Source organism: Schistocerca gregaria, chromosome 2 (assembly GCF_023897955.1).
Source record: "Schistocerca gregaria isolate iqSchGreg1 chromosome 2, iqSchGreg1.2, whole genome shotgun sequence".
Taxonomy (NCBI): domain Eukaryota; kingdom Metazoa; phylum Arthropoda; class Insecta; order Orthoptera; family Acrididae; genus Schistocerca; species Schistocerca gregaria.
This window is the reverse complement of record NC_064921.1, coordinates 385,771,756-385,786,878: the sequence shown is the minus strand read 5'-3', so window position 1 is coordinate 385,786,878 and position 15,123 is coordinate 385,771,756. Positions and strand designations below refer to the sequence as shown.

General features: G+C 40.0%; 1 protein-coding gene across 1 annotated transcript in view; it reads right to left on the bottom strand.

Moving 5' to 3' along the window:
- The window catches only part of LOC126336163 (RIB43A-like with coiled-coils protein 2), a 152,827-nt gene extending 142,721 nt beyond the window's left edge, over positions 1-10,106 (bottom strand). The window contains exons 1-2 of the mRNA XM_049999655.1: positions 9,617-10,106; positions 308-448 (exon numbers count right to left, since the gene is read on the bottom strand). Of these exons, the coding sequence (XP_049855612.1) occupies positions 308-448; positions 9,617-9,727 (252 nt within the window). The 5' untranslated portion in view covers positions 9,728-10,106. The remainder of the gene's footprint in view (positions 1-307; positions 449-9,616) is intronic.
- Positions 10,107-15,123: the final 5,017 nt, after the last annotated feature.

The following is a 15,123-nucleotide window of genomic DNA, read 5'->3' as shown; positions in this document are numbered from 1 at the left end:
CGCAACAAATGGAATAAAAATTGGCCATATGATTCGCTACGATCACGTTTAATGCTCGCACTGGATGCGAAATTCACAACAGAACGCTCCGGAGATTACTGAACGCTCATTTGCTTTTGATGAATGCGTGACGTGGGCAAGCAGGACGAGCCTAAACCAGACCGCCATCTTTTGTGACTCCAACTGTAGTAAGTTGGTGGGTGACTAACGTAAATACAGCCGCAAAAATTTTATAAAGAATGTTGTCTTGGTCTTTGCCACATGTGGCAGCAGGCCAGTAAAATGAGGAGTCTGCTGTGGTACTTACCCTTTCGATATTCCTCTCGATGAGCATTCCAACCTGGGCATGGTGCAGGCACTGCCGCTCGAACGCCTCCTTCTCCCTCTTCTCCGCCTCTCTGCGCTCCTTCATCTCAGCCAGTTGCTTCTCCAAAGCCTCCTCATCAATCTGGTGGCACCATACCAAAACAATCAGGGCTCTCTTCTTCGCGAGGGCCTTGTGAAGAAATCTAAAGGATTTCCCTTCGTAGGAAAAACAGAGAACGCTTCTGGCTATTAAAATAGCAGCACTATAGTCTGATTAAAATTATTTGACAGTCGACACTTCACACACTGGAGGTGGTTTTCCTCCAACCAGAATGCTCAGCGTTACGCCCGGACTGCTTGCCGTTGCCAAACTGACACAACAAACGGTCAAGATCACTTCGATTGTCTGGTTACTGGTAAGAAACGTGAGTATTTCGTTACCATCGTTGTGGGTGTGCCGTTTTTGGCGTGGCTGTCATATCTGACCAAATGCGAAAGGGATAGAACCGAGATTCGGGATGCAAAGAGGTCAGGAAAGTAAGCGGGCAAAGAATGGCATTTCAAGGACAATAGCGACAACTCGTGCGCACTGTATGGGAATATTTTGAGAGGAAGGCGGAAAATGGGGAGACCTGCCTGTTTTATCTGTTTCCAAAATAGTCACTCAAATCGCAGCCGCGGTTGAGATTAACGAATCTTTGTACGTGTCAAGAAAATTGCAAGAAGAAAAGAAGTGAAACAGGGCCCTTTTATCCTCATACGCCGGGCAAGAAGACAACTGTCCAGGTCGTGCGGTAGCGTTCTCGCTTCCCACGCCCGGGTTCCCGGGTTAGATTCCCGGCGGGGTCAGGGATTTTCTCTGCCTCGTCATGGCTGGGTGTTGTGTGATGTCCTTAGGTTAGTTAGGTTTAAGTAGTTCTAAGTTCTAGGGGACTGATGACCATAGATGTTAAGTCCCATAATGCTCAGAGCCCTTTGAACCATTTTTGAACGATTGTCCAGAAACGCGTAACAAATCTGGACCCTTTCGCACAAGAAGCGATTCGGCTTCATATATACAATTATTATCACAACAGATAAAAAATGTTTAAATGTGTGTGAAATCGTATGGGACTTAACTGCTAAGGTCATCAGTCCTTAAGCTTGCACACTACTTAACGTAAATTATCCTAAGGACAAAGACACACACCCATGCCCGAGGGAGGGCTCGAACCCCAGCCGGGACCAGCCGCACAGTCCATGACTGCTGCGCCCAAGACCGCTCGGCTAATCCCGCGCAAGCACAACAGATATCCGTGTACATATGCTAAGCTTCGAACATTGCGTGAGGGCAAACTTTCTGATGCAGCAAATCGTCGTTGCAACTGGTTCTGCACAGTTTCGGTTTTAAATACGAAAATATTTCAGCCCGTAAAATGTTGACGGAAAGAAAAGACACAAATAAAAAGACAGTAATTTCGAGGACATTGTTTGGAGCGAGGAAAATGGGTGAATGCGGGTCATACTGTTATGAAAGGTTGGAGTGACGGAAAAGAAGAAGGTATGGTACTCCACACTGGTAAAGACAGTGTGCGAGGTGGCGCAGTGGTTAGCGCCCTGGACTCACATTCGCAAGAAGGACGGTTCGATCCCGCGTCCGACCATCCCGAGTTAGGTTTTCTGTGGTTTCCGTAAATAGCTTCAGGCAAATTCCGGGATGATTCCTTTGAAAGGGCACGGTCGATTTTTATTCCCCATCCTTTCCTCATCCGATGGGACCGATAACCTCGCTAAATGGTCATATTGGCAAAAAATCAACAACAGGGAAATGTGTTAGAATTATTCTTTTGCATGGTGGTACCTACCACGGCATTACTTCCAGCTGTCAACTGCTTTGCGAATCGAATAAAGTACTTTCAGGAAATGATTCTTGAGAAATTTTTAAACTGGTTCGAAAATACATTCTTCCCAAGTTTAGAAAATCAGTCAGTAAATATTCTCGACAATGCTCCAAACCATTCAGTTTTAAAAGATAAGCTCCAACCCTACCCTCTTGAAAGGAAGACATTATTCAGTGGTTATGAAAACACAAAGTTACTGTAGATGATACACTGAAAAAGTAGAACTATTAGAACTTGTGTCACTTGATAAGCCACAGTTCCCAACGTTCGTTATCGACGAGGCAGCTTATAAATATGTACAGACATAGGCCATATCAGTGCCACTATATCGCAGTTAAACTTGTTTGGCGCAACTGAAAGGGTATGTTGCTCGGAAAAACATCAAGGTTACTGTGAATTAAGTTGAGAAACTGACTATTAAGGACCTGAAAAGTGACACCGAAATGGACGGGATGCATGCGAAGCGAGTAACTGGCGTGTAATAAAGAAGGTCCTCTCGAAGATACTGTTAACGAAACTTTATATAACTTCCAGCTGCCCCTCCAGTTCGGAAAGTAAGTTACCAATGAAGTGACGCGAAAATGAGTGGTATCTACCCTCTTTCGAACAGCGCAGTTGCCTGCACCTAACAATCGGTGGAGGTAGGTACACAAAAAAGGTTTAAACATTATACTTTATTTCTACGTGAGCTCGTACTCATTAATCACTTCAAATCAGCTGTCGACAGAGCATCTCGCGTTCCCATCGTACCTCACGGCGGCAGCTGCCAACATGGCGCCATGTTACACGGAATTATAGAGACCTCTCATCCGTTTAATAATATTGTCAATCCGTCAATCCGTCTATATATATATATATATATATCATTGTAGGTCAGATATAATTCACACTGAGGTTTCAATAACAGTTTTGTTAACTGTGTTTGTTGATACCACAGGACTAAACGTCAAGCACTGGAATGACCTGCCTGTTGGCAGGTTACACCCAGTCTCTCGTCCATTGCGGTTGCCTCTCGGCAATTCTGTTTCTGTATTTTGTGCCGCATCAACATTAATAATTCGTCGTAAGATGCACGATATATACGAAAATAGTTCACGGAGTCTGCTATTTCTGTGGTTATGATTTTATTCAGTGAATTAAAACACGAGAAGTCGTTCCTTTTTTCAGCCATTCTCGGACCTTTTTTTCTCTTTTCGTTGTTTTTACAGCTGTTGCTAAAATAATTGCGGTAACTGCTTTATTTTTCGGTGTTCCACACTTTAAGCTTGTAAGATAGTGTTGCCAACTAACAATATTGACAATATAATTGACTGGGTGGGGTCGCTTCATTATATTGAAGGCATGAAGAACCAGTATTGTCAATAAATACTGGACATGTACAGGGCTCTTAACAGCACCTGCGATGTAACCCGTCGTGTCTGTGTGTCGCCTATAACCCAGCGCCAGCCGTCATGGCAATGCTTCAGTGGCAAGTGTCACGTCAACTATCAAGTAACTTTAATTGGATAATAGGAAGGATAGTAAGAAACTGGAATTTGCTTATTATGCTTGTATAATACGGTAGGAAGTATATGTTATCAAATTAGTAGGTGAAGTGGGGGTGAACAGTGAGCGAACTGTAGTATATGGCTGCCACCATTGGCACTGGTACCAACACCAGCTGCAACCAGGCTGGTCATCCAGTCAAACCGAATTGAATTTGGCTGGAAGCTATGGGCATGTCATTAAATGGCGTTTCAGGTGTATGTCAGTATACATTTATCTTAGTGGTTGGCAAATGGTGGCACGGTAGTCTCACGGCAACCCATTAGAAGATGTTTTCAGCTGGTGAGACATCTGGAGAACGTGGTCCCCATGGCAACACCTGGACACCCTCAGTCTTGAGGTATGTCAGGGCAGCACAGACAACATGCGATCTTGAGCTACCCAGTTTGCCGGCAGCGGTGGCCGAGCGGTTCTAGGAGCTTCAGTCCGGAACTGCGCGACTGCTACGGTCGCAGGTTCGAATCCTGCCTCGGGCATGGATGTGTATGATGTCCTTAGGTTAGTTAGGTTTAAGTAGTTTTGAGTTCTAGGGGACTGATGACCTCCGATGTTAAGTCCCATAGTGCTCAGAGCCTTTTGAATCATTTACCCAGTTTGGCAGATAACATCACGGTGGCCTCGAAGACAGAACACAGTCACTAGCATTAACATGTCACAAACCTAATGGCTGCCGCTCAAATTACTGGCTATTGGAACCAGATATCATCTTGTTGTGTACCCGAGGTTAACTGTTTATGTTGGAAATTCTGTCATCTTCCTCTGCTTAGTTAACATCCATGTAATAAATAAGATCTGTACCTATTGTAATTAAGATTGGTTGTGCACATACACTAATCTATTTATGCTATGTAACACCAAAATGGCATTCATTAGGTGATTTTTCCTACAAGGGGCAGCTGCTCTATTTTATACAAGTGTAATACATTTTTACGTTTCCATGAGCATGTTATGATTGCTATATATTTTTCTACTCTTACTATATTTAATAAATATTGCACTGTGACAGCACTTTCATGTTTTCTAAATACCTTGGACCCTCCACCAATCCCAGTCCAGCTCTCTCTCCCGAGTCTTCTGGCCCCGCTCTCCCAGTCTCTCATCCCTCGCTCTCCGCCCTCCCGGCAATACTATACAAACTTAATCTAATATTAACTGTCTTAATTTTCTGAGGTCTTGGCATCTCAGTGATTTTCAGCCAGCATCCATTTACCCCTCCACCTCCTCCACCCCGCCTTTTTAATTCCTATTGTTAACTTTCGTATTCATTTCCATTTCCAATGACACTTACTATATTCTTATAAGTGATTCACTCTCTTTGAACTTTATTTCGGTTTCTTCCTTTTAGACTTTAGTTCCTCATCCAACTTAAATGTAGGTTCACTTCAGCAAGCTCATTGTTCCACTTACAGTTGCAGACGATCTGATGTATACAAGTTTATTGGAAAGATGGTACACAGTGCCACCACAAAGATAATTATTTATAGTCTGAAGACATTTAACACTAACAGTCATATATCTATGACACTTTGTCATTTTAGTATTCCATTTTTTCTATTACTTATACGCTTTGATTTCAGTATAATTATTTTTTTAAGGACATGTGCTCATCTTTAATTTACCGACATAAGCCTGTCTTTACTAAATATGACGTCCCCCCACGATTATTTGCTGATCTGTTACAAGATGGTGATTTTATATCTGGCATTTCGTGGGGAGCTAATATTTCTTGATTTATGGCCAACTTTGAGATTGACATGTTAAGTATCCTGCGATATATGTTAAAGACATAAAATATAAATACATATTTCGTAATTATACACAAATTTACATTCATTGTTTAAAATACTTTACATGTTAGAAATTTAATGTGGTTTTATTGTAGGCAATTTTTGTTTTTCGCAAATACTTGAATATGTCATAAAAGGCCGAAACCTGGGATGGACCTAAATAAACAATAGAACAGGAAAATGGTGGGGCGTTCCTTTAAAAAATGTTGTATGGCAACATCAATAACTGTTTATTAACATACTTATACAACTACATCCACTGTAAATAATAATAATACCCATAACTTGCTGAAAAAAGAAAACTGTTTTCATCGAATTTTGTTTAGGGAAAGAACAAAAAAGTATTAGTTTTCACTATTATCTGTTTTGCATTAATGAATTAACTTCCGTGCTGAAAATCAGAGATTTTATGGTGCACCCACACAATAGCTTCACTTATTATACACTTCTTTGTTGTGTGTTCGCTTCTCGTCACACTTATTCATCACTTTCTCAGTTAACGGATCTGATCATGTCCCTATTTCCTTTGCGGATAACTTTTCCTGGTAAATAGGGACAAAAAACACACCGTCTTCGATCTCACATACAAATGAATATGAGAGAAACCAGTGAGCTTTTCGTGAATGTTCATATATACATTGTGGGCCTACAGCACAGATTATCTTGACACAGCATACGACCAACAGATGTCAGAAGTATAAATAACTGCTATAGTCTCACAATCGAAGATGATGTGCTTTATGATCCTCACTGTCTCAAGTGGATTATTCTACGATAAAATCCAAAATCTCATTCAGAATCCTACAAAATAGGTTTTCCTATTAGTATATCAACGACATACTCTGATATTCGACCTGATGTTACTATATAGTGAGTGACCTGGCATATCTAGGGAATGTGGCACTGTCGAGCGGGATTTACGCCAAGCGAACATGGATGAAAGTCTGTTGCAGCACTCTACCACCTGGTGACATTGACGTAAACTTGTAGTTGAGTGGTAAGGACTCGCTGTGCAGGCCGTGATCCGTGTAAGTTGTTTATCAAATTCGTATGTATTAGGCCCCTAAGGCAATATGTCAAGCCAGTTGTGTATGTGCAAAAGCTTAAAACGCGCACAACTGAAGGTGTGCTCGCGACCTTAATGCCAAGTTTCACCGAGTCTAGAGGAGTAGCAATGTAGCATAGCGCGGTAGATTTAGTGCCATGCGTTTCAAATTACCACATCTCACGTTTAACAGCGTTCAAAGAAAACTAACCAATAAATCCGCAAGATGTCAAAAATCAGAGAGTTGATATGCTCTTACACAACGGCCACCACTGAGTGTGAGAGACATTGACCATACTGCATTTTGAAGTCTTATGTACCTGCATTGACAACAGTGTTTCAGCAGCATCTTTAAATCAAAGAAAACAGCTGTATGCACTGGACTTACGTGGAATGGATTCATAGCTTGATCTGATTCAACAAACTGGAGCAAATCTTGCATAACGAAGTCCTTGCTTACCTTTCTTTGTGTCTCTATAACTGCAAAATGTGTGTTGCAGCTCGAAAATTTGTCCCAACGCACAAAAATACTCTTCTAACCACTCCCAGCCTAGGTGGAGGGACCTTGACACGAGGTATTTGGAACTCTAGAGCGGAACACTGCTTGGCATGGAGACATACGCTATCTACCAATGAATTTTCTCCATAATCTGACACTTGGAACAAGTCTAGGGACAGACAACAAAGTACCGAGAACACAATAATACTGAAAAACGTTTTGTGAAAAAAATGGCATTTACAGCATGTGACATTTTCACACTTCATTTCATCGATTAAAAACGAAAACAACTGTCATTTACTGTTGTTTAGTTTGCCGCTGTAATGGGATCCCCTGGGGTGAGTCTTATTTCACGCTGGTGGTGTCACGTCATTATGACATACATACGCTGTATCGAAGACGACCGAGATCGCGTATCGACTTATGTGATCGTTCAAGACACTAAACTGTGGCAGCTATTTTTTGGGACGAATTAAAGGAGCAGCTGATTATATACTCAACTGGCACATTCACAGAAATTTTGGAAGCTATTGATGTGTTTATTTTCTTTGAAAATGCAAACCTGCAAACTTTTGGAAAGCAATGAGCTCATAATATGACTTGTAAATGATAAATTTGGAAACCAGTGAATCAGCGTGACAGTGGCACAGCCAATTGAATGAAGTCATGTGGTTAAAGATGTCCTGTGTTAGATATCCGCGAGGATTAATTTTTGTTTTTAATGCGAAAATTGCAGCGTGAAGTGAAGTCCACGTTAAACCCAACGAAAGTACGGAATTGCCTTCAGAAATGATTCAGTTGTTAAAATTGTAGGCAGAAATGCCTAACGCTGAAGTATATTCTCCATATTGTCGACCAGTTACGCATATCATATCAGTAAAATGCAAAGTTTTGTTAGCATTGCTCATCACAATCCTAAAAGCTTTTGGCATGACTAATGACAATGTGTTTAAGAAATGTAGTATGCCAGGACACCCAACACATAATTGTAGAAGGGCACGACAAACCATAGATTATTTTTCCACCTAGTTTAATATCTTCATCCTATTTTCCTCGAAAATAGAATTGTCAAATCTAGTATTCATCGTCCTTTGGTAACTGCAATGAAAGTAATCCTGCAAATTTAAAAATGTGTTGGATGCCGAATAAGTAATGTTAACAAAACTTTGCATTTTCCAGATATAAAAAATCATTTACACGTATTGTCAGCACAGTACAGTCACTTCAGACTGATAATTGAGAAACAAGCTCTTTAGTCATCTTTTTGCAGTAAAAGTGCTGCACCTATCATGTACACAGAAACTAAATGAGAAGTTAAATTTAGCATTTGTTGTTTCTAATGACTTCCCTGATGTCTCACGACAAAAGTCAGCACGGCACGTCTCTCTCCCTGGTGAGATTTTAAATCTCAAAAGTTTTATTGGAGGTCAGATTCAATAATCCTTACTAATAAACTAACAGTACTGGGACAACTTCAAACACACTGATGCGGTTCTTCTATGATATTTGTAATTGGTTGTCAGTGTGGAGGATATGCTTTGGCGTCAGACATTTGAGTCTCTTAAATTCGACAAATGAATAATTTATGAAAATAATTTGTTATTTGCGCCGACTCCGCATCACGCTGCTACTTGGAAGGCAATTTTCGCATTAATTTTTTTTTTTATCCCAACTGGTTTCGAACATGGAACCTTCAGCACATTACTTTACTGAACAGACTGCGCCACCGTTACGTTATTGGTATTAACTCTCAATTTACTATTTACAAAGCATACTCTGAACTCATTTTCTTCCAAAATTCATACATTCAAAGAAAATAAACACATCAATAGAATCCAAAATTGCAGTGAATATACCAGTTGAGGAATGTAATAACCTGCTCCTTTAATTCGTCTGCAAATATGGCTACCGCCGTTTAGCGTATCGAACGAACACAGAAGCCGGCATGCGGTCTCTGTCGTCTTAGATACAGCGTGTACACGACATAATGACGCCATGCATGACACTAAAGGAGTGTACATGCAGTGCTTTACACATTACCAGCGTGCAATAAGACGCTACCGATCTTCTGTGAAAGAGTGTTGAGCATGAAACTAAAATCTGATTTACAAGTGCACATTTTACTGTAACAGCAATATTAACACGATCAATATTCATTGTGATCTCAGTGCCGTGTAAATATTGTATATGAAACACCTGTACAATATACGGAAAAGATAAAAAAAATTCCGACAGTGGTACAGATAGTTCTGCACTGCAATGTGTTTGATGGCAAAGTTTGATAAACGCTATTTGTTGATCGTGTTTTCGGGTTTTCTACCGATCCACGAAGCAAATTAAAGATGAGCAGACAATGCTTTGATGATTGTGGGAAGTATAGAATGACCACTGAAAATGAAACTGATTTCTGTCCGATCGTCATTATCGATGTAGAAGAGCAATCTGTGTGGTTACTAATAAAACTATAATTGTCATATGTAAATAACCTGCTATTAGATTAGCGAAATGCAGTTGTGTATTAATAAAAGAAAATTAAGATTCATGTAGTACTTACGCCAATCAGTCTCTTTCTCGCATTGAATATGCGTGCCCTCCTTTCCTCTTCTATCATTCTTTTCCTTTCTCTCGCAGCCGCCAGCTTTGGGTCTTCTGGAATCGACATCATCTTGAACCGTTGATTTTATGAAGATATATCTGTCTAATTTACAGCGATGCCGCTACAGTAGCTATAACCTGTCCTGTGGTTAACCGGGAAACGTGAACAACAGCGCTCCCCTCTGACATCTGTTTACGTATCCCGGTCACGCTATAAACAGCTGCCGCCATGGAAACGCGTCAGATGCAATACGTGTTAAATGGTTCCTCAGTCTGTGAAATTCAATTCTCCGGCGCAAACACCAGTTACGGTCCAAGACTAAATCTGCCTCTAGCGCTAGCTTTAGTCGATATGTTGAAAGTCCAGTAAGGTTTATTCCTATTCGATCACTTTCTGTTCTCCTACAGACCACCAGAGAAGTTATTTAAGGGGCCGCAACAATGGAGGTAAAAAAAAGGAGATATGGCGCTACAGATTTACGCTGTATGTTGTTTTGAAGCCGGTGCCTCCAAGTTAGATGCCCAAAACGGTAATTTCCAAGAATCCGTGCACATCGAAGACGCGGGCTCACTGCGAGCGATATATATGTATCGAAACCTCGACTCTCGAAGCGGGAAATACGGACATTATTGTCTGCTTCGACAACGGAACGTCGCGCAAGAGTAGGGGAACGCCGCGTGAAAGTAAATATTTCAGTTTTTATATTTTCACAACTTACAGTTATCTGCTAAATCTCTCTCCTGTGAGACTCTCCCATTGTAAAAGATGCTTCAGAAGTGTGTCCTGGCTATGGGGAAAAAGGGATGGTGCCAACATCAGACGCGGTATTGTGCACGATGACGACAAACCTCATGAGTAATGTAAGTGGTGTTACTCATTTCTTTAATAAATTCCTGTGAGTCAAAAAGGTGCTTTTACTCTCTCGTTTTTGGCGACTATGTTTCCAGTACCTTCGTCTTTGTCGTCTCTTTTGTCAACATCTCGAGAGTCGAGTGTTCCAAACATATCGCTCGTAGTGAGGCCGCGATTTCGAAGTGCACCAATTGTTGGAAATTGCGCCCAAAACATTCGCAGACTATAGTATGCGTGCAGAGTGAGTGTTTATGATTACTTTTTGTTCGTAATTTCTGTGGTGTGCACGCGACATTTGTTTAAAATAGTGAATATTGCTGTGCTCACGCTAATTACATAATGTTAGAAATGCATTTTCAAACGTGTTTCTCGTCTTCAATGCGAATATGACCCACCAATATGACGCATTTGCCTTGGAAAATGGAACTTTCTTTTTTTTATACATTTAAAAGAATCAAGAAAAGAACTATGTGTTGTTAAAAATATGCATTCATAATTCTCTCAAATTCTCCATGGGGCGGCGGTCTGTTTCAAGCTTTTGTCCTCACATTTTATCCTATTTGAATACTGAATTTGCATACGAGACTCTCCAATTTCATTTACATTCTGGCTCTGTTTTATTTGTCGACTTTCCATCTGCACTTTGTGTTGTTTGCATGAGCGGATAGGGGATAATATGGAGCAGTGTAGCTAACCCACCCAACTAACATTTCATTCTTGTAGTAGTTTCTTACATTAAATGCATCTGGTCTTGACTAGGGGAACTCCTTTTCTAAGGGGACGAAAATGAGAGGAAGTTTGCACATTCTGGAAGAGCTGTTGGTGACAGAATAGGAAACCACTGGTGGAAGGGGTGAGAACTCTGCCTTGTTAGTAAACTTTGAGTGGAGTCTCGGTCATCCACTTGCCGTTGTGCTGCTGTGTGCGGTTTCCAAACACATTTTCTTAAGCGAAATGTATAGCCACCTTTGTGTCCGCAAATTTCCAAACTTTGACATTCCTGTGGGAACGGTGTGGGAAGCCCAACAAAATTACTAGAATTTCTGAGAAACAACTCTGGATGCGGGAACAGGGCGATGCACATTTCCCATTTCCAAATATATGCACCTTTTGGCAGATACATTTTAACTTTATGGTGGGAGGTAGGGAACAGACCTTCAAATCCCTGACTTTCAGGTCCCTGATTTTAAGAGCGTTTAGGTCCTTCCTGGGCTTGGCTCGAAAAGATTGTGCGGGTTGCCTTTCCAAGGTCTGAAGGAAGGCTGCCAAAATTCAAAGGGGCATTTATAGTCATGTTGGGATTCCTATCGATATTGTGATTCGAACTACTTCTTGGTGTTGCTACTGTGAACTTCTGTGCTCATAGTGTCTTTATTGACTCGAGCCCTCTGCCAGTTCTTTGAGGTTTCGCTTTGAACTTACGTGCTCCTGTGATGATTAATCAGGAGGATGATGGGATCCATAATTCGCAATTGCATCACATCAGTTTAGCCCAGCAACAGTTAGCAAATTTGGAAATGTGTGGTAAGTTCTATGGGACCAAACTGCTGAGGTCATCAGTCCCTAGGCTTACACACTACCTAATCTAACTTAAACTAACTTACACTAAAGACAACACACACACACCAGTGCCCAGGGGAGGGCTCTAACCTCCGACGGGGTTAGCCGCGCGAACCGTAGCATGGCTACCGTGCGCGGCAACAGTTAGCTGTGAGTATAGTTTGGCGCACCCCAACTTAGTGGCAACCACCTTAGTGGTCGTCTCAGATCACGTTTGTAATGCAGAAATCGTGAGATATTGATGGAAAAGGAGTTCATTCCTGTTTTATATTTTTTAGTGTTCCTAACTTGTTCCATGCACTGGTATGCAAGTTTTTCTACAATCTGATTCTTGATTCACAGGAAGTTTTTTTTTTTCCTTTCTGATCTCTTCCAGTAGTCATTGATCTGTTGTGTGTTCTGTTCGAATTCATACCTTATTTGTGTAATTTTAAAGCATTGAAATCACAGTTGAAAGCATAGTTCATGTCCTTTATGTGTCTGGGCACCATCTGAGCAATAATTGTCCAGCATCGCCCTGGTGATGACCTTAACAACCATTCATTTACTTATCTTTGTTCTATTTCAATTATGTAAATTCATTCTCAATTTTTTATAAATTTTCCTGAGTAACTTTTATGCATTGTTCTAATAAATATTATTTTACCAGATAAAATTCCATCTTTCAGCAATAACTAATGTAAATTGCTCACTTGAAATGCCTAGGTCATCCAACCATAAAAAATAGGTGAGACCCCTGACGAGTTCAGAAACTTAGCGAGTAACGTTTTCTGATATGTGAAATAGTTGATTTTCAAGCAGTCTTTTAGCTTCATGGGAGTAGTCTGTTATTTTATATGATCTGGGGTAATATATTCGGCATCAGGCTAATCTGCATATCCATGGAGCACCTAATGAGCAAGAGGTAATGTTCATAGCACACCCGCCTTCTGGTACCACTTTTACTGTATTTGGACCAATATTTGTTGGAGCTAGAATTTTGAAAACAATGCTTGTTTGCTTACTGGACTGATTCATATTCATTACATTTTCAACTTGCAAATCATATTCACAAACATCTTGATGTTATCCCAGAAAGGAGTACAGTGAGGAAAGAAATAAGCAAAGCATGCTATCAGGACTTGTGAATGTCAGCAAAGTGAAACATTCTTGAAATATTGAAGGAACAGAACTGCATAAAGGTATACCTCCATATAGAATTAAGTTTTTGTTTTATTAGACTGTCAGCGCATCAGTGTTATTGTAGTATACATATCTTCTCCCTTTGAAATCTTAACTATGAAATGTCATTCAGTATGTGGTTCAGAATAGTAGAAATATGATAAAATAATTTTTGAAAGCAATTTGTAATTCAATAAATGTCACCACTAGGCAGTTCTGTGGTACTGGTGAGCATTTAAACTAATCCATCCTACATTAGTTAGTACAAAAGACTGCATTGTGAATAAAGGAATGGTCTGAATAGCCTGGACCTTTTAAAATGGATATTTTGCTTCAACAAGTATGTAATTCATCTTTTTAGTAATGACAGCTCTTAAACAGTTGTTTCCATGTATTTTACTAAATATTTGGTTGCCACACTAAATTATCCCATCTATTTAACAGTAGCCTGTTTGCTTCATTTACCAAAATATTTCTTGTCAGGATGTCTCTCTGTCAGTTTTTCAGGAATAATCCACTTGATTTTACTTTTTAATTTCATTTTGAGGTTTTAAAATACATAAGCCAAAACAAATAATAACATCAGGATGACAGCAAGTACTGCTTTTATGTATTCATTCATTCATCATACAGAAGATCATATTTGATGCAAAGTACTTGTCAGACACAGAGATAAATATGTGTAACAAGGAGTATTATGTATATAAGAATTGCACATGGGAATAATGAGCAGGGTCAATCAAAATTAAAATTTTCATTCATAATGCCATCTATTTAAGGAATGAAATATTATAATGTGGCTTGTGTTATTTTATGTAAAACCAGTCAAGGTGCTAGAAAATCAGAGCTAAAGTTTTGATGTACTAGGGAAAATGATCAGAGCTGAGGAACATAGATCAAGATTCATTTTCTACTTAGAGCTGTTTTTTCCTCTTTTTTTATGTTTCATCATATAATGCTGTAGCTTCACATTACTGGCTTTCCAACAATACTTGCCAGCAAGTCACTCATTGTAAACGAAATTCGAATTGTTACATGGTTTAATAACAAAGCAAAGATGGATATAAAATAGTGCCATACAGTGCATTCAAAGTAGGCTAGAAAAAGAGTTTTCCTTAGGGAGCAAGGTGGTGCATTCAGGTGCATTCAGGAGGACGACAATTCAATCCCACGTCTGGCCATTCTGATTTAGGTTTTCCGTGATTTCCCTAAATCACTCCAGACAAATGCCCGGATGGTTCCTTTGAAAGGGCATGGCTGACTTCCTTCCCCGTCCTTCCCTAATCTGTTGAGACCGATGAGCTCACTGTTTGGTCTCTTCCCCCAAACAACCCAACCCAACCCTTAGTGACTTGAGCAGAAACACTTATGTGTTATCTTTACCAAGATTGGGTATAAAGTTATTTTTTAAATGAAATGAAGGCATCAAAAATGTTGGAAAATGAAGATGAATATTCCAGTCCTGTGGAGAATACAAGTACAAGAAAAAGAAAAGTATTGGTGGATATTTCTGATTCTTCAAAAAGATTGTGGGCCATGAGTCACATTCATGGTGACAATTGTAATTGATTATGATTGAGATGTTTTCAGAATATTCTATTTGTAGAAAGCAGGACATTAATGAAGGAATTCAATCAAATGACTTGCTACGATATACAAAATTCACTTGACTGGACTTATAATTGTAAACCTTGTGATGTGAATAAGATCAAAGAAAACGTCCAGGTGAAGCTGTGTGTCATGATTTTTCCTGTGTTTATAAGGAGATATATTGGAGATGCTGAGTTGCGATAGGCACAACAAAAAGATTCACACAATTATAGCTTTTGTCCAATAAGGCCTTTGACAGCAACATACACTCCCTCTCTCTCTCTCTCTCTCTCTCTCTCTCT